General features: G+C 42.1%; 1 protein-coding gene across 1 annotated transcript in view; it reads right to left on the reverse strand.

The window, feature by feature from the left end:
* Positions 1 to 20,628, reverse strand: part of GBF1 (golgi brefeldin A resistant guanine nucleotide exchange factor 1) — a 116,128-nt gene that overhangs the window by 22,482 nt on the left and 73,018 nt on the right. The window contains 5 exon segments of the mRNA XM_040623985.1: positions 2,685 to 2,739; positions 3,983 to 4,043; positions 4,531 to 4,639; positions 5,179 to 5,297; positions 9,801 to 9,932. Coding sequence (XP_040479919.1) covers positions 2,685 to 2,739; positions 3,983 to 4,043; positions 4,531 to 4,639; positions 5,179 to 5,297; positions 9,801 to 9,932 — 476 coding nt within the window.

Consider the following 20,628-nt stretch of genomic DNA (forward strand, 5'->3'; position numbering starts at 1 on the left):
TACAGTTACACCATACTATTCCTAGACTGATGGACCATCCCTGGACTGGGCAACAGTAATGGTCCAGGAACCATCAGAACGCCTCTAAAAGAGTAGAAGCATTTTTCCTCCCTGCCTCTTTCTAAAGGCTGAATATACTCATGCTATCCTTGGCTTGTTAAATTCCTTCTAGTACTTGGAGGATAGGCCTCCTTCCTCACCTCCCCCAAGCCCTCCTGAACATGGGTAACCATTGACCCTTTGCTTAGAAACCACATAATTCTTCCTTCCTTACCAACAGCTCCACCCAAAAAGGAAAGAGGTCCAAGAGTTGAGCCCTGCACCCAGCTCTTACTAACATAGCAACAGCCTCACACTGGATTTACATTTCTTGTCCCTCCATCTCCAAAATGCCTACAGTAAAATGCCTAGAATGGAGCTTCAAGTGCTCCGAGAGCTGTGGCTACACAGGAACCAGGGTGCTTTCTCCAGTAACCACTGAAGCTCATCTGTGGCAAGTTCATGGTAAAAAGAATGTTCTGGGAGTTAAGAGTCAGCCAAATATACCATCCAGAAGCTCAAGAGATCAATGAGAGAAAACAAGAACCTCCTGATTTTACTGGCAAATTGTTACTGAGGTCCAAAAAGTACTAACATCTGGATCCACTTTTGTGAGCTATCTTTTCTCTCTAGGTGGCCTCCCAATTTCAGGGACTCCCAGTGGTTCTACTTTCACTGAGAAGCCCGTCACTCATTGAGATTCCTTCCTACACTAGGATTAGTCCTTCCTGTTTCCTTCTCTAACCTCTGCAAAGCTAGCTCCAACCTTATCATTTCAATTAGTATTCTCTGCCTCCTGGCTGGAGTAGGAGATGAGAGGCTGCCAGTTCTCACAAATGCCTCAGCCCTTAAAAAGTACAGTTACGCTCCCTGTCCTAAGGTTCTAAGGACAGGGCTGGGCAGTAGGTATTCATGGAACCCTACAACACCTTATCCATAGAACTGTGCTCCCTGTTATGTTTCCTGTTATGCTCCCTGTCCTGAGGTTCTAAGGTAGGGGGTGGGCAGTATGTGTTCATGGAACCCTACAACACCTTATCCATATATCTGTATTTCCAAAGGGCAGTATAAGCTTTACAAAGAAAGGTCCTAGGTTAATAATGATGGCAAAATGCTGGGCAGCTACTAAAGAGAAATGCAACTTGTGACGAGTCAAGCACACAAGTGAAAACTGACATGATTCATGCAAACAGAATGCAGGCCTATGGACCATCTAGCTAGGTGTACACACACACCTAGTTCTTTTTATCTTCAACGACTTGGGCTATCCAGCTCCTTCCCATCTATCTAGAGTCCTAAATCTTGGAATAGGTCCTTTAATGTTAACTAAGGAAAAAAGACCCCAACTAGATGGATTATCCTTTCCCTCCAAACCCAGTTCAAGTATCCAGATAGAGTCAAGACTGTGCTTAAGCTCTATATGCCAGCTCTGAGACAGGGAGAGGGTAAAAGAGGGAAGGGCCTTGTTTAGAGGTCCCTCATAGTTCCCCTAGAAATGGTAGATATTAAACCTCCTAACAAGATGTCAGCAGGACCCAGGTTCTCTACCTAGGCTCACTAACTACATGATATATCACCAGTTCAAAGCTTCCTTCTGCCTCCAGGCAACCAGATGCCCCAGGAAAATTGCCAACACTGCAAAGCTACAACCACATGCAACACTTCCAAAGCCGTGCTGTGTTACTAGGGAGGCGTAAGTTGTGCTTTGCACAATGGAAATGGGACCCAGATGTTGTATGTGTGTACACACACACACACACACACACACACACACACGTACATTTAAATAACTTAAAAGGGGGAAAGGAGAGGGAGAGGGAGAGAGACCTTGAGGTTCTTAAAGAGTAGTACCCTCTCTAACTGGTTCAGGGCTTTGGTCTGCTCCCCACTACTTAGCTCCAGTTTGTTGAGGAGACATGGAGAAATCTGTGAAAGACAGGCAAACGAATGATTTAAACAAAGTGACATAAACTCAGACACACGCCAACAGGGCAGAGGGCAGGAATGGGGATGGAGAGCTAGGGAGAAGGAAGGTCAGGTGCATACACCGAATAGCCAAGGTTCATCTCCATGGGCAGAACCTCTTAGGGCTGCAAGTAGAATCATCAGAGGCCTGTGAAGTCTAGGACTTCAGTTCAAGATAGAAAGGGGCCATTCTTCTCACCACCATTCTTCTAGCAGTTTGAGAACCTTCTGATCTAGAGTCAGGCTTCATTTGTCTCGTTAACAGAGACTAGCACAAGTGTGAGCCTAATCTAACCCAGCATTAGGGTGGGACTTAGGGCATAGGGTCCTTAGGCCTCCTACCTGCTGACAAAGCTGGGCTTTGAGGGGATGGCAGGATGTTCACCTTTATCAACATACATTTTTATTGCAACCTGATCGGCCTCACCAAGTTTCCATGAAGGACTGGCTCACCAGCTTATGTGTTGGGTCAACAAAGATATGCTGGGAAGGAAAGGTTCGGAAAGAAGAGGTATCTGGGGAAAAATAAATTTCTCACTAAAGGAACGACAGCTACTTCTAGATTCCAAGCAGACCTGTATAGGCAAAAACATGTTTTTGCTAAGTAGGGGTATCCAGGAAAATCCCCATAACACTGAAGTTGGGAGACCAAGGTTTGGATAAGGGACAGCCGGTCATACCTTCTTCATGTTGGTCCCCATATAGTTCTTGGGTTCTTCTTTAAACTGAGGTAACCTATAAGACAGAATCCCATGGACTGTCATTAGGGATAATAACAAATCTCCCCTGCATGCCAGGCACAGCCCAAAGATGCTCAGGGCCAGAGCGTGCCCTGTCTCTTAGGAAAAGCTAGGAAGAGAAGCAGCTTTGAGAGCCTCAACAAAGAAAGAAATTGGGGGACTTGTAACACAGACACTTTCTTAAAAAGAAGGTAGTCACCAGGGCAAGGTGACTAAGTGCCCTTGGAGTATGGTGGCTCTTTTCATCCTAAACTGATTCCTTCCTACTTGTGTTTACTTGACAAGTATTGATGAAAGCCACAAGATGGGGAAGAGGGCAGTCCATCAAAACCCCAGGAGACTGGGCAAAGAGTGAAGAGTTCAAGGTAGGCTGAGTTTTTGAAACCAAAAAATTTGAGCCTGAGGAATAAGAACACTCTGCAGCAGGGTCCAGGGGCAGATCTAATCTGTAGATAGTAAGAATTATTACTTACAGATTTGAGAGCAAAAATGGAATCCCATGAGGAAGTTTTTTTGTTTTTTAACTAGACTATTTCCTAGAGCAATTTTAGGTTCATAGCAAAATTGAGCAGAAGGTACACTGATTTCCCATATAAATCCAGCCCCTACTGATGCATAACCATCCCCATTATTAATATCACCTAAGGAGACTTTAAAGCCCTTGCCTCAGTCAGCTCTTCTCACAGTCTATTAAAAAATAAAAAAGGTATAGGAAACAGGCAGTTAGGCATAGTATGAAAAGGCCTCCTAGGTCCTTACTGAGGGCCTTGACTAGGGTAACCAGTGGTCCTGGCTTGCCAGAGACTGAAGGGTTTGCAGGGATGCAGGACATTCAGTGCTAAAATCGGGACAGTTTGGGCAAACAAGGTTGGCCAACCTAGCCTTGGTCCTTCCTCACAGAGCTCAGCACCCTATTCCAGGCTCCCTTATATTTGGCTTCCTCTCTGGGTTCCCTTTCCCAGCTGCTACCTGCACAGAAACAGACACAAGTTTGGGAAGCAGAACAAGGTCTGTCAGCCCAGATCAAATAACCCTCTGCCTCCCTCTGAGGCCAAGCCAGCTCCCTCCTCCTTCTCCCTTGTTCAGTAACCCTGGACCCAGAGAACTACCCCCATCCATAATCCCAGTGGCCCCTGAAGTGGCTGTGGGGTTGGCCAGGTCCCTGAAGTGGCTGTGTGGAAGTAGGCAGGCTCAAGAGGCCTGGGCAGCCGGGCTGAAGCAAACAGCAGCAGGTTTACCTTGTGAAGAGCAGCTGCACCATGTCTACGAGAGTGTGCTCTGCGGATTTTCTCAATAACTCTGCACAGGCAAAAACAAATAACACAGGTGTCATTACTTGCTGTGCTATTATCAGGAGGCTTCTCAGAGCAGACTCCCCTCCAAACCTTGTTTACTAAGGATTATGCCAAACTTATTAAAACCAGCTCCAGCTCAGCCTGGCAGCCACAACAGCACTATCCCACTAGGTGGCACTACTGAGTCAGGGGAAAAAAAGGAGGGGGCACAATGATGTGTTTTCATGGGTTGCAGGCTAGTGTCAATCCCAGAAACCCCAAGGGAGGAAGATTTGGTACCTCGGCTGAGTCAGGGATCTATCCCAGTTCCTGCCCTGGCACAGCTGTATAATAATCAAGTAAAGACATCTAGACCCCTATGGCTCCACAAGGTAGGTAATGGAGAAGTCCTGAGTTTTCTACCTCTCTGGGGTTCAGAGACAGCATCCTATATTTATACTCATGGACACTGGCCCTAGAAATGATGACAGGCCCAATATTCAAGCACCTACCACTGAGCCTCATTTCAAAGCAGATCCGGAAGCAAGACTGCATAATCTCGCACACAGATTCATTGGTTAGGTGGGCACCCGCTGGGGTCAGCAACAGAGTCCGCAGCACCTATCAGGAAGAAAGAGGATATGCAGTGATAAATAAAGCAGGCTGGGTAAAGTGGGGTGCACCTGAGGGGAGAGAAGCTGCCTCCTACTCCTGTAGTCTCCTATGGAAGCACTCAGGGGTGAGAAAGAGAGGTTAGCAAGAATGCTGACCTCACTTCAGTCTGGTAGGGGGCATCTCCCAGGAGCTTGTCTTGGGAACTGTGCCTTTATTCTGTATGACCCTGACACAGTTCAACACTCATTCCAGCCCTAGCCCACAAGCCCCACAGATGGACAGCAGATACGGTCTGCCAGAGGTACAAGCATATTAAGGGCTTCCAGTATCTGATATCAATTCATTTAAGGCTTTTAATTATTTCCTTAGAAAAAGCTTTTACTTTGGGTACCGGAGCTGCTTGTTTGGAAACAAAGTAGCTCCCTAAGCCCCAGTGGAGTCAAAACACAGTCATGCTGCCGGCGGACTTGGGTAAGGATTGGGTAAGGAGAGCTGACAGCACCAGCTCCTGGCCATTAGCCTAATTGCTCTTCCCCTCCATTTACCTGAAGGATTTTCATCAAGACAACCTCATCGCTGGCAGGATCTGTGCCCACAAAACGGGCGTGGGTGACAGCATCTGCCATGTTCTCCATGCCCTCTGCTGTGCCCTCATGAGTGGGATCTGCTCCAACAAAAAAAGGGAAGACTAAATGGTATGGCAAGGAGAGACAGAAAAGGCAAGATATCCTGTATAGGGACTGCTTTCAGAGACTTTGTTTTTCTCCTCTCCAATTTCCTAACTCAGGGCTACTGGAGCTACCGGAGAATTTTGCCCATAACTGGCTTTAACAAGCTCTTAAGCACAAATCCCACTGTGTTAAACAGTGGTTCTCAAACTGAAGCATATATCAGAACCACTCAGAAGACTTGTTAAAAATACAAATTGCTGAGCCCGCTTTGAGAACTTTTGATTTAGTGGGGCCTGAGAATTTGCATTTCTAACAAGATCCCAGGAGGAGTTAATGCTGCTGGTCAGGGGGATCATACTTTGGAATCACTGGTGTAAAGCTACTCATTTCATAGAGGAAGGGCCTAGAAATATGAGTTTTTGGCCCACAACAAGGGCCAAGTAGGACCAGACCTTTGAACACCAACATTGTAGCCTTTCACTGTTCATGTGTTCTCTTTCAACACATTTCCCTCTGGTTGCTTTTAGAGTTTTGTGCTCAGGTACAAGTGAGGTAGGGGAAAGAAATGGACAGTCACTGCTGCCAATACTTAAATCTGGGTGCCACATTACAACAAATCAGAGACCCCTTCCTGCTTTGGTTTCATTCTTATTTAAAACAATATGACACTGAAGAAAGAATCATTTTGCCAGCTTAACTAAACAGGCATTAGAAGAGAAAGAAGACAAACTAAACAGGACTGGAGGGTGGCTGACTGGGGAGCAGGAGGAAGAGAATTTTAACAGTGAATAAGAAGAGGGGAGAAACTAGCTCAGACAACAAGCGCCATGCTGCAAACTGACACAAATGCTGCCAAGGGGGAACCTGCTCCCATTCATGTGTTAAATATCCACGAGGAGAGCCAAAGAAGTGGCCTCCATCAAGGCCTACAAGGGTCCCGCAGAACTGCCTGGGTTATCCTCGAAAGGGAAACATAAGTAGGAAAAAAAGGCAGGGACATGAAAAGCTTTGCAAGTGACAGAAAACGTTGCTCCAGAGGGGGCATGGTATAATACAGGAGCACCTCCTAGTATTAAGCGGTGGGAATTAAAAGAAATCTTATCATTTTCTTTCCTGGTACCTGAAATTAATAGAGTTCCTGAGCCTAAAGCTCAGGGGAATAGCTCAGAAACCAGAACATTTCCCTTGAAACAATGAGCCCAAAGACTTTCATTAATTTTAAGTGATCTTCATCTTTCTCTTCTGTCCTGGTTCCTCTCTGACACCTGGCTAAAGACTCAATTCATCCTTACAGCATGGCCCTACTCAGCATCATCAGGAGTAGTTAGAGGTCATGCAAAAGGAAGCCAATTTCATGATGATACATAGTATAAAGCTGACCCAACTCTTTCTATCACGCCAACTCTCCATGTTTCTCCCATTTGACTCAGAAAATCCCATACTCTGAAGGCCCTTGGCCTGAGTCTTCTCTCACAGCCCCGCCGGACCGTCTCTATTTACGCCTCCAGGGTCCATTGCAGGACCTTTCCTTGAATAGGAAATCCAGGTCCTCAGTGTTGTGCGGTGGTTCAGAGCTCAGTGAATGGCAGTTTTGCTCCCACCTCACAAGGCTCCTCGGGGTCTATTTCTTCCCGTTTTTCAGTCATCTCCCTTGTTAAAGTAGTTTAACTGATTTCTTTGTAGCTCTTATCCTGAGTCTGAATGAAGTAGCAAAGTTAATCTTCTAAAAAGGCAGGTAAGAATGACAGGTTTTTAGAACTACAGGCAGAGCCTGCCAGGCAATCAGTAGCACAAATCCTGGTCTGGCAGCTGTGTGGGACCAAACAAAAGGCTGATCCTTGGAGTAGGACCTAAAATAATCCCAGAAGCCTTGGGTCACAGGATTGAGGGGTAAGGAGGATTTCTTCTAGGATAGCCTAAACAAAAGATTGTTTGGTTTGGGCTCACTTAGTAGGAATTGTCTTCCCCAGGACCCGTTCCTTAGAATGTCCTCCTTTTCTGGCCACTCTGGAGCAGACTGCAGGGAAATTTGCCAATCTCAACTCCTTTGCCTTCTGGCTTTCATACACTCCTTCCTGCCCCCTTTTTCATGCTCACTGTAATCACCACCTCCAGCATTCTCTTTTCCCACCACAGGAAACTCCAATGACCAGCTGGCCTGAGGTCTCCAATGACAAGCTTGTCTGCCAAGCCCAGGAATGGCAGAGAGTAACACCGCAAGAGAGCAAAGGAAAGAAGCACAGAGGGCGGATGCTGGAGGCTATGGAGAGAGATGACCTGCAGGTGGTGCTCAGGGCAAGGCTGGAAGTAGCTGGGCCTGATTTTTGCTTAGGAAAAGTATGAAGCTAGGACTAGGGTGCTTGGAGAGGCTGATGGCCCTCTTCAGAACCTAGGTGGCACTAGGATTTCTGCTAAGGGTCTTGAATGATTCAGCTAAGCAAATCCCACTTTCTAGAAAAGATAAAAGCGTTTTCTTGCCCTGAACTGAAGCTATTCCCCCCTCCCCCCGGCTAGCTACAGTCTGAGCTGTCTCTTTTCTTGTCTCCTTACTGAGAAACAAAGACAGCTGCCTGTTTTCTATGTTCCTCACCCTTGCACATGGGCTAGCAATAGGGGAAAAGGAATTCAGGATCCTGAGTGACAAGACCAACTAAAAAGGAATCCAAAAAAGACAGCATAAACAAATTCAGAGATAATGGACTAGATAAAATAATTGGGCTAGACTGGGAGAAAATATTTGTAATACTATGATAGACAATGGGTTAATATCCCCACTATACAAAGAACTCCTACAAATTAATAAGAAAAACAAACAATAAAATAAGAGCAAAAGGAGTTATTCAAATGTTTACCTTAAAAAAATAAAAATAATAAAATACTAGTTTTCACCCATCAAATCAGCACAAATGAAGAATACTGCTAAAATCAGTGCTGATGACAGGGTGGGGAAATGGAAATTCTCAAACATTACTGTTGGAAGTATAAATCCTATAATCTTCTGGGAAAGCAAGCTGGTAGTACCTATGAAAATGTAATATGCACATGGCCATTAATCCAAAAATTTCAAGTACAGGAATCTGTCATACAAAAGAAAATTAATAAATAAGGAGATATGAGCAAGAATGCTTATTTCAGCATTATTTATAGTGGCTCAAAATAGGAAACCTAAATATTAAATATTAGTAGAGAAAGATTTTTTTTAAAGATCTTATTTATTTGAGAGAGCACTCACACATGAGCAGGGGCGGGGGGGGGTGGAAGGGGAGAGAGAGAAGCAGACTCTGCAGAGAACAGGGAGCCCCATGTGGGGCTTGATCCAAGAAACCTGGGATCACGACCTGAGCTGAAGGCAGCCGGTTAACCGACTGAGCCACCAAGACAACCCAATAAAAGAAAGACTGATGTATCTATACTATGGAAATTACACAGCTTCACAGGAAGAAAAAAATCTTACCTGGGCCTGAGGGGAGGGGAAATGGTGTATTGTTCCCTAATGACTAGAGTTTCTTCTGGGGTGAAAAAGTTTGGGAAATAAATGGTGATGATGATTGTACAACACTGTGAATGTAATTAATGCCACTGAATTATATGCTTAAAAATGATTAAAATGACAATTTTTATATTCTATATATTACCATAATAAAAGAAAAATATACAAACTTCCAGTTGTAAGATATATAAGTTCTGGGTATATAATGTATAATACTGTAACTATAGTTAAAAATACTACATTGTATATTTGAAAGTTGCTAAGAGAGTAGATCTTAAAAGTCCTCATCACAAGAAAAAAAATTTGAAACTATATGAGGTGATGAGTGTTAATTAGATTTAATGCGGTAATCATTTGTAACATATGTACACTAAGTCATTACGTTGTATACGTTAAACTAATACAATATTATATGTGAATTATATTTCAATAAAACTGGGGGAAAAAGAATAAGTCAGAGGGATAATTATATCATGAACATCTTTCTAAGTTAATACTATTAAGTGAAAAAAGAAAATCCATAGTATATAATCCTATTTTTAAATGGTACTTTACATATATTTATATACATGCAGAGAAAGGTATAGAAAGATTCAAACCAGCCTATCAACATTATTTACATAAGGAAGAAGGAACACTGAGAGAAGAAACTATTAATTTTTCTTTTAGTCACCTCTTTATTGTTTATCTTCTTGAAATAAGCATACACCGTATTTGAAAAATAACTTTAAAAAGGAACCAAACCAAACCTCCAAAGGCACCATACCCTTAATTCCCTCCAAAGCATAAAGAAAGCAGGGTCCCAAGGAAACCCCCCCTCCTCCCCACTCTGCATAACCTGAGTCAATTAGCGTGATGAGTAACCAATAATAGTCTTCTCTCCTACAAGGAAACAGATGGCTAGGAGAAACCTTCCAGTATCACCAGCTCACTACCTAAAGCCTGACCACCCCAGGAGAGGCAGGAAATGAAGTGCTGTGGTCATCCAACAGGCCTGAGCTTTTACCTATAAGTGCATAGGACAGGAATTTGTTGACAGAGGTGAGTGCCAGTCCAGTGATGGGGCCAGTGGTATCTTCAGAGCGAATCACTTCCAAAAATGGACGGAGGAACACATTGGGCTCAATTTCTGAGAGTTCTGCAAGAAAAGAAACAGAAATGAAGGGATGCCATCTGACAAAAGCTAAATCCTAGAAAAAGGCCCTTCTTATCTGTGCCATAAGGCTAGAATTCTTAGTTACTGGGTCAATCTTCTTCCTCTAGATTACTTTAAATCAAATCAGACACTGTATCATTTTATCTGTAAAATTTTTAGTATGTAGCTCAAAGATTAAGAAGTTAAAAAAAAAAAAAAAAAACAGTATCCGGGTGCCTGGGTGGTACAGTCAGGCGTCTGACTCTTGGTTTCAGCTTGGGTTGTGTTCTCAGGATCATGGGATGGAGCCCAGCATCAGGGTCGGCATGAGTCCGCTTGAGATTCTCTCCCCCACTCTTCCTCTGCCCCTCCTGCTTGAGCTCTCTCTCTCAAATCAATCAATCTTTAAAAACCTCACAAAAACACAGTTAAAAAAAGCAATAGTGCCTGCGTGGCTCGGTAAGTTAAGCATCCAACTCTTGATCTCAGGGTCTGGAGTTCAAGCCCCACATTGGGCTTTTTTTTTTCTTTAAAGATTCTATTTACTCATTTGAGAGAGAGAGAGAGAGAAGGCTCACAGGCAGGGGGAGAGGCAGAGGAAGAGGGAGAAGCAGACTTNGAGTTGGGAGCCCGACGCAGAGCTTGATTCTAGGACCCAGACATAGTGACCTGAGCCAAAGGCATATGCTCAACTATCTGAGTCACCCAGGCGCCCCAAGATGGTAAATTTTGTTATATATATTTTTTACCATAATTAAGAAATTAACAGTTATTCTTTAATATCACCAAATACTAACTGTTGGGTCAATTTTCCATGTCCTTTTCACCACTCCACCTAGTCACACAGATCAACTTCATCTCAAGTTAGCCAAAGAGGTCCCAGGATGAGCTACCGCCTTTACCTCTTTTGCTGTTATGGTCAAGGTCACTTCTCTTAGAGATAAAAATGTAGTACATCCCAGGAAGGTGAGGGAAAACCCTGAGGTTTCTATTCCCTTGATGAAAAATAACCCTCAAAAGAACAAAAGGCTGCGCAGTCCCTACTCTTGTAGACAGTTTGTAATCTTGGAAGATCCTAACCACTCTTTGGCTTCCTTTCTGCCTAGAGCAAAGCAAAGGGCTAACTGCTCTGAGATGAAGGAGCAATTCATAATCTTTATTTTACAGATGAGAAAATTAAGGCTTAGATAAACTACATGATTGGTCCCACATCACATAGCTAATAAGAAGCAGAGCTGGGATTTGAATGCAGTCTATACACATGGTTTGAAAACTTGTGAAACCATTACATCTATTCTAACTACCAGCACAAACTCCTGAATTTAGAAGGCTTCATTCCAGATCTAAGAAGCTACACTGCAGTGGCCTTGCTCTCTATAGAGTTTGTTTTTCTAGAGTCTGCACTGCTTTCATCTTTCAGAGACCAGCTCACTAAAAGGCTTCCTAAATTGCTCAGAAAGATTAAGGGACATGATTAAGGCTGCCCACCTTTAGAGACAAAAGAAAGCTGGGTTTTCTAAGTACCTTCATTTTCATGCAAATGTAGGGAGCTTCCCACTCGATTCCTACCACCCCCCTCTTTGAGTAAACATTCCCTGGGCCGGCTGCTCCTAAGATTAATGCTTTAATTAATTGGCAGATTGGGTAGCATTTTCCAAGCCTGTATGTACAGTGATCACATCAGCTGTATAAAACCTGCTTCTTATCCCCCACTTACCCCCACCTAGAGATGTACAATTTGCAGGAAAAACCTTTGTGTGTGTGAGGTGGTAGATGGTTGAGATATAAGAAATAGAAATACTAGGAAAAACTGAAATATATAAAATACTTTTGTAAAGCATATTAAAAAATGTAAAGTCATCTAGTCTTTCTGCTTTAGAAACATTAACTATTACATATGATTTGGACTGTCATTTTAAAAATATGGTCATGGTTAGTATAGTTGAAATATAAAAGTTTAGATGGAAAAATAATCTTTAATTAAGAGGTGGGAAAGGAAACATTTTCTGAGCTTTCATCCAGTTGCTATAACTATATTTTCTTCATGTCTTCGTTCATGGTGAAAGACTAGGGAAATTTCACAGCCATGGTTTGACACTTCCAGAGCCATGTGCATTTTTTAATTTGGTAAAACCAACTCTCTTTGGTACAGTGTTCTATAAATTTTAACACATATATAGATTCCTGTAACCACTGTGACAGTGTGACAATTGGGAACAGTTTCATGCCCCAGAAAACTCCCTCTTATCTCTTTGTAGTCACCCCCCTCCTCCCCCCCTGTCAATCTTTGATGTATTCTCCATCACTACAGTTTTATCAAGAAGGTCATAAAATGAAGTCATACAGTATGTTACTTTTGAGACTGGCTTCTTTCACTCAGCATGTCTTCATCTAAACTGCTGCTCGAGATTGTTCCCTTTTTATTGTTGTGTAGTATTCCATCGTGTGTATGTACCATAGTTTATCCATTCACTAGTTGAAGGACATCTGGCTTCTCCAGTTTGAGGCAATTTTGAGTAAAGCTGCTATAAACATTTGTGTACGGGTTTTTGTGTGAAGAACAGTGGTTTGCATTGCTCTAGGATAAACACCCAGGAGTGGGATTTCTGGGTCAAAGGGTAAGTGTATCTTTAGCTTCATAAGAAACTGCCAAACTCTTTTCCAGAGTTTCCGTATCACTTTGCATTTGCACCAGCAATGAGAATTCTGGTTTCTCCACATCCTCTACTTGGTATTTTCAGTACTTTTATTCAAGCCATCCTAATAGGTAGGTAGCGGTATCTCCCTGTGGTTTAAATTTGCCTTTCCCTGATGGCTAGTGACACTGAACATCTTTTTCATGTGCTTATTTGCCATCCATGTATCCCTTTTGGTCGATGTGTCTGTGTTCAAGTCTTTCCCCCATTTTAAAGATTGAATTGTTTGTTTTCTTACTGTTGAGTTTAGAGACTTCTTTATTTATTCTGGATTCAGTCTTTTATTGGCAATACAATGATTTACAAGTGTTTTCTCCCAGTCTGTAGCTTGTCTTTTCAGTCTCTTAATGGTATCTCTCATAGAACAGACATTTTTACTTTTGATGAAGTCTGGTGTATCAATTTTTTTTCTTTTGTGCATTGTTTTTGGTGTCGTATCTAAGTACTCTTTGCCTAATCCCAGGCCACAAAGATTTTTCCTATGTTTTCCTCTAAAAGATATGCAGGTTTATGTGTTTTGTTTACATCTGTGATCTATTTTGAGTTAATTTTTCTATAATGTGTGAGGTTTCCATGGAGGGTCTTTGTGGGTTTTTCTGTGGGGTTTGTTGTTGTTGTTGTTGTTGCATACTGATGTTTAATTGTCCCAACAACATTTATTGAAAAAAAATTCCTTCTTCATTGAATTGTCATTGCACTTTGCCAATCATTAACTGGCCTTATTTTTGTAAGTATATTCTGGGTTCTCTATTCTGTTCCATTGATCTGTGTATCTAACTCTCTGAAAGCAAACTGTCTTGATTAACTATATTCTAAGTCTTAAAATCAAGTAGTATGATCCCTCCAACTTTATTATTTTTCAATACTGCTTTCAGCATTCTAGTTCCTTTGCCTTTCCATTTCAACATAAATTTGTCTATATTTACAAAAAATCTTGCTGGGAATTTGAGGAATTCCACTGAGTCTATAGATTAGTTTGGGAAGAAATGCCATCTTTACTAAGTTGTGCCTACCAGTCCACGGACATGGTAGTCTATTTACAGCTTCTTAATTTCTTTCATCACTGTATTATAGTTCAGCATACCGATTCTATGTTTTGTCAGACGTATATTTTATTTGGTGTGTTTGTAAATGGTATTGTGTTTCAATTTCAGTTTCCAAAGTTCATTTTTAGTATAAAGAAATGTGACTGATTGTTGTTGTTGTTGTTGTTTTAAATCAGAACATGTATTGTGTGACCAATCACTGAAATCCTTAGGATGAACTGGATGCTGCAACAGCTGCCCTCTTGGGCTTAGGTGTTGTCCTTCATGGAATCCATGCCTGAATCTGCAGTATACAATTTTTAGGTGCTTCATTCAACCAGTCCCAGTGGGATTTCGGTTTTGCTTTTTTTAAAGATTTATTTATTTGAGAGAGAGAAAGAGAGAGAGAGCAAGAAAGCGTGTGAGACAGCATGCATGAGGGGGAGGGGCAGAAGGAGGAGAGAGAAACTGAAGCAGACTCCACACTGAGCGTAGAGCCAGATGTGGGGCTCGATCCCACCACCCCAAGATCACGACCTGAGCCAAAACCAAGAGTCGGATGCTTAACTGATGGCACCACCAGGTACCCTGGTATTTTGTCTTTTAATCTTGGCACTTCAGTTATATTTCTCTTCTGTTTGGCAGGATTGCCACATTTGCCATAGGTTGACTTCTTCTTCTTCTTCTTTTTTTTTTTTTTTAAAGATTTTCTTTATTTATTTGACAGAGAGAGAGAGACAGCCAGTGAGAGAGGGAACACAATCAGGGGGAGCAGGAAAGGAAGAAGGAGCCTCCCAGCGGAGCAGGAGCCCGATCCGGGGTTCTATCCCAGGACCCTGGGACCATGCCCCGAGCCGAAGGCAGGCGCTCAATGACTGAGCCACCCAGGCACCCCCACAGGTTGACTTCTGAAGGTGGTAGGCGTTAGAGCCACTGCGGTGACACAATGTGTGCGTCTTATTGTGCTTTTTTTTTTTTTTTAAAGATTTTATTTATTTATTCGACAGAGATAGAGACAGCCAGCGAGAGAGGGAACACAAGCAGGGGAAAGGAAGAAGCAGGCTCATAGCGGAGGAGCCCGATGTGGGGCTCGATCCCATGACGCCGGGATCATGCCCTGAGTCGAAGGCAGACACTTAACCGCTGTGCCACCCAGGCGCCCCTATTGTGCCGCTTTCCAAATGCTATCCCCTTCATCATCTCATTTGTGCAGCCAAGACCAAAAAGATGAAATGTGACTGATTTTTGTGTGTTGACTTTATATCCTGTGACTTTACTAAACTCACTTATTAGTTCTAGGATTTTTTGATTTTGTAGATTCCTTGGGGTTTCCTACACAGACAATTATGTTATCTGCAAACAGTGAGTTTTATTTCTTCCCTTCCAATTTACATGCCTTTTATTTCCTTTTCTTTTTTCTTTTTTTTTTTTTTTTTAAAGATTTTATTTATTTATTCGACAGAGATAGAGACAGCCAGCGAGAGAGGGAACACAAGCAAGGGGAGTGGGAGAGGAAGAAGCAGGCTCATAGCAGAGGAGCCTGATGTGGGGCTCGATCCCATAACGCCGGGATCACGCCCTGAGCCGAAGGCAAGCGCTTAACCGCTGTGCCACCCAGGCGTCCCTTATTTCCTTTTCTTGTCTCACTGCACTGGCTAGGACTTCCAGTACTACAAAAGTAGACATCTTTCCTTGCTGTCAATTTTAGGGTAAATGCACTCACTCAGTGTTTCACTGTAAAGTATGATGTTAATCGTAAGTTTTTTTGTAAATGTTCATTATCACAAGTAGATTTTATATTTTATCAAATGCCTTTTCGTCAATTGATATGATCAAGTGGTTTTCCTTCTTTAGAATGTTAATATGGTAGATTAATTGATTTTCAGGTATTGAATCATCCTTGCATTCCTAGGATTAAAACTCACTTAGTATTGGTATATTATTCTTTTAATATATTGGTAGATTTTATTTGCTAATCTTCTGCTTCATAAGGTGAAAGCTCACTACGGCAATGAGAGGCCTGAATTTGGCAGGACTGGTATCATACAAAGGCTTGGACAGAGTCCCATAGAGAACTCTCTGAAGGCTCTGGATGTGGCCCTAGCACAGTATATAATCCAGTCAATGGACAAGGGATCATTAATCTCACTACTTCTCACTATTACCAACAGGAAGGCATATGACACCCAAGCTCATCTGTCAAATTAGGTAGTTAGAATCTATGACTGCTAAAACACATTCTTTCTGGCACTTCTATCCTGTGAATCGATGCTTTATGGAGACTTAGTGATGGCAATTCTCTATACGCAATGTGGGGCTCGAACTCACAACCCTGAGAGCAAGAGCTACATGCTCCACCAACTGAGCCTGCCAGATACCCCAGAGCTGGGTTTTTAATGAACCCACCAGGAATCTTTACTATCACACTCACTCCCATACCCCTAAAAAAAAAAGAGACTTGAGATATATAAAATTAACTTTTCCAAGAGTTTGGTTTAGGCAGAATTGGAGTTTTGCTCTCTAGGTTCAAATGCTGATTGCTAGGAGCATCAGAGACACTCTAACAGGAACACCCCCTACAGCTTTTGGTGGTGGTAATGGGGAGATTGTGCTACTAGCAGGGTAACACTAGTGAGGACATTTATGATTTAAGAGGTACCTCTTTGTAAACATGTTTAAAAAACAAAACAAAACAAAACAAAAAACACAGCCCTGGAATTTCAATTCAAAATCCTGTTAAGATGTTCAGATGATCCTCTAAAATAGTGCTTCTCGAACAGTCTGTGGTTAGGGCCAATTTATTTATTTTTTCCTTTATGTCAATCCATTGCAGACCCATCATTTTATAAACTACAAAACAAACTGCTAGAGAATGAAATTTTAAAAACAAAGACATATATAAACTCTTTTATTATTAAAATCAAACATATAAAAATTACTGTCAAGATGTTATAATAAAAATTTCTAAATGCTTTCCCTCAATTTCTGTATACATCCCATCACATACGAAGCAGCAGTTTGTGAACCTAAAATGGTTTATAGATTATATTTTGAGTAACAGTGCTCTAGAAAAATAAACCATAATTTTCAACTGGCCATTCTAGAAAATCCTCCAAAAGTAGGATATTATGGCTAATATAGGCCCTAAAAATAATAATTTACAAATGAGATAATTAAGATTTAGAAAGGTTGGGGTGTCTGGGTGGCTCAGATGGTTAAGCCTCTGCCTTTGGCTCACGTCATGATCTCCAAGTTCTGGGATCGAGCCCCTTGTTGGGCTCCCAGCTCGGCAGGGAGTCTACTTCTCTCTCTCCCTCTGTCTCTCCCCGTGCTTGTGCTCTGTCTCTCTCAAACTAATAAATAAAATCTTAAAAAAAAAAAAAAAAGATTTAGAAAGGTTAAGTAATTTGTAAAATGCTACAAAGCCAGTTAGTATTAGAACCAGGACTAGAAGTTGAGGGCACTAGGTGAAAACATGGGCTTTTGAATAGGATTTAGATTCCAGCTGGGCAACTTAATGGCTGTGTGTGATAGATACTAAATTTTTCAAAGCCTGTATTTTATCACCTGTCAAATATGTGTTAAAAAATTAAAATAAATTGGGGCGCCTGGGTGGCACAGCGGTTAAGCGTCTGCCTTCGGCTCAGGGCGTGATCCCGGCGTTATGGGATCAAGCCCCACATCAGGTTCTTCTGCTGTGAGCCTGCTTCTTCCTCTCCCACTCCCCCTGCTTGTGTTCCCTCTCTCGCTGGCTATCTCTGTCTCTGTCGAATAAATAAATAAAATCTTTAAAAAAAAAAAAAATTAAAATTAATTTTATTTAAAAATAAATAACAGCAGCTAACATTTATTGAGCATATACTAGTATGTCAGGCACTGCGCTCGGTAATTTACATGAATTATTTCATTTAATGCATGTAAAATATATTGTACAATGCACAGAATACAGTAAATGTGTAAGATATAATTAAGATATTATTATTCTAGTTTTTTAGTTCTGGGTCCCAGTCCAGGGTTCTTAATACTGTAAAAGTTACTTTAAGTTGTGGTTTTTTGTTTTTTTTTAAAGATTTTATTTATTTGAGAGAGAGAGAGAGACAGAGACAGCACAAGTGCACGAGTAGGGGCAGGAGCAAAGGGAGAGGGACAAGCAGACTCCACAGTGAGTGTGGAGCCCAATGTGCGGCTCAACGCAGGACTCAATCCCACGACCCCAAGATCATGACCTGAGCTGAAATCAAGAGTCAGACGCTTAAACGACTGAGCCACCCAGGCACCCCAGTTCAGTTTTATTTCTTAAGATCTAAGTAAATATCAAAAACTTCAAAGGCAACCTTTTATCTTTGATTACTAAACCTTAAAAGAGATAAAAATTAAGGACAGATACCAAGATAACTAGTGGTTGTTATTTATGTATGGTGCAATTTGGAATAGCTCTTTTAATTTCTGATGGTTTCAGCTTTTTCCAAGGTATGCACAGTTATCAGAAAAAGGAAGAGGCTTCCCTTTTTTAAACAATGACTGAAATATTCATCCTCCTTTTAGAAGAGATAAAAATAACAATCATAATAGCAGCTACTATTTATTACCTTGTGCCATGCCATGTGCTAAGAAGCACTTCATATACCTTCTCGCTTCATAATTATCCCCATTTTGAAGATCAAGTACATCTACCCACCAGCTAAGACTGTACAACTAACAAGTGGTGGAAATGAGAATCAAATCCAGGTTCATGTGACTCTAAAATCTGTGCTCCTAGCTATTCAACTCCACTGCTTCCTACAAAGCCAGAACAGAAAAATTTCTGGTATTCTGCCTCCTGGCTCAGCCTGCCCGGCAAATGAGATTCAATTGTCTAGATCTTCTTAAGAAGAGTGAGAAAAGCTGCTTGAGTCCTTCAGGGGAAAGGTGCCATGATGCTGCTCATAGTAAGCAGGCTGAAATAATTTCACAACCAAGGAGACATCTGACACTGCTGCCAAGCAGCCAAAATTCCCGCCCTGGAAGGCTGTCAACTTCAAGGCACAAACAGTCCAGTAAACAGAGAGTGCAGATCAGGTAGAGGGGTACTCTGAAGGTGACTGGTTCATGTTCCAAGACCAGACGGAAAAAAAGGAAGGAGTACAAGGAGGGGGAAATGCAACTCCTCACTGAAAAAAGAACACTTGGGATCCTTCTAGGACTAGGCCACCTGCTTCTAAAACCAAATCCGAGTCCTACTTCTGGCTAATTGGCGCTGAATAAGAACAATTACAACAAGAATTATTAAACTATTTCTGGAGAAGCTCGTGAACCACTTCAATACCAAGCAAAGTGAAACCCTTTAGAGATGTCTTGGTAATATTCCCCTCATACTCTGTTCAACAGCAGTGAGCAGGGAGTTCAACCCCCTACAGTATGATATTAAAACAGAGAAGTCTCAGTTTGGCCCAACATCAACCTGAGAATCTGCAGATGTCCCCCGTCTCTTGTCTTTCCAGATGATGAGTTGACCTGTCCAAAAGGGAATGAATCCTGACACTGTTTTCTCTTTTTACGTCAGAGCTGCCACCCTCACTGATAATCTATGCCAAAGGTCTCGACATGTGGCATCAAGCACTGCCCTTAGACAAAAGGGAACACTCTCTTCTTAGCCTACAGGGGAACAGTCACTATCCTCCCAGGAGGCTGGGGTTCTCCAGCCTGCAGCAGCCTTTTCTCATTTGGCCAGCATTGGGCTGGCACATTCCTGAGCCAAAATGCACACATAAGCTGCTTTCCCTGGTAGCGAAGCTCTTCACTCCTGAGTGACTCTTGTCAGGGGCGGTTGGGCATTCTCAATTGGATTACGCTGACAAGGAAAAAGGCCTGTGGTATATTATTTCAACACCATTTGGCTTCAGAAATGCCTGTCTCGACCCTTTTGCCCTTAGAGCCTACTTCTCCCTTCTTGCTTTCTAGAGGGTCACCAGCCTGCTCCTATCCTTGCTCTTCATCCTGCAAATACTGGCTCATGTTCCTGGAGACAGAATATCATCATTCACAAGGTGGGTCATGTATAACAGACTAATAAATCAGAGCATGATATAAACAAAAGTCAAGTTCATTTACCCCTCTTGATATTTCTGTATCCAGAGACACAGAACAAAATTATTTGAGCATAAAAAGCTTTTTGGTTTTTGGCTTTTCTGTTTATGCCTGGACATTTTACTTTAGGAAAAAGTGTCAGGTCCTCATATTCTACTTTTCTGACTATGTTATACCCAGGAATATTTTTGGTTAAAGTCAAAGTAAGATTGGGGGTGATCTACAAATGGAATTTTTGAGATACTGTTAAGTTCAGTAGGAAGAAGCTGTGCTCTTTGTGGTCACTAGAGGACATCAAAAGTCATGGTCCAAAGGATGAGCAAAACTAAACTTTGGTAAAGCCAGAAGCCCCTGGAGTATTTGCCACACCTGCCATACCTTTATTTCCAGACATCCAATGGTTGGTGGGGATTTAGGCTTGACTTCAGGAACTGACTTGAAGGAAGACTGCTGAAGGGCAGCTTTCAGAGAACTGTATTACCTTCCAGGCTTAGGGGTCAAACCCAGATAAGCCTCTGCAACCTGGCTCTATACAACAGGAGAAATAAAATACAGAAATGCACTTGGCCCAGTCCTGGCCTATCACTAATTATGCGGCCTCAGGCAAAACACGTCACTTCTCTGGCCCATAGTTTCCTCATCCATAGAGTTTTCCTAGGGAAGGTGGTGGTAGGCGGCGGTAGTTTAACTAAATTCTTTATGGTTCCTTTAGATTCCTAAAACTTATAAAATGCAAAGTACAGTTTGGGAGTAAGTGCACATGAATGCAGACAGTCTGTTACAAAGGAAGCCTGGGGGAAAAGCAAGCCCAGTTTGTTTGTCTAAGCTCCCAGCAGTAGATCCTCTTTTCTTAGCTATCATCTAACAGTTCCCAGATCTGTCCCAAATGCTTAGTTTCTCAAGGCGCCTTTA

Source organism: Ursus maritimus, unplaced genomic scaffold, assembly GCF_017311325.1.
Source record: "Ursus maritimus isolate PB19 unplaced genomic scaffold, ASM1731132v1 scaffold_7, whole genome shotgun sequence".
Lineage (NCBI taxonomy): Eukaryota > Metazoa > Chordata > Mammalia > Carnivora > Ursidae > Ursus > Ursus maritimus.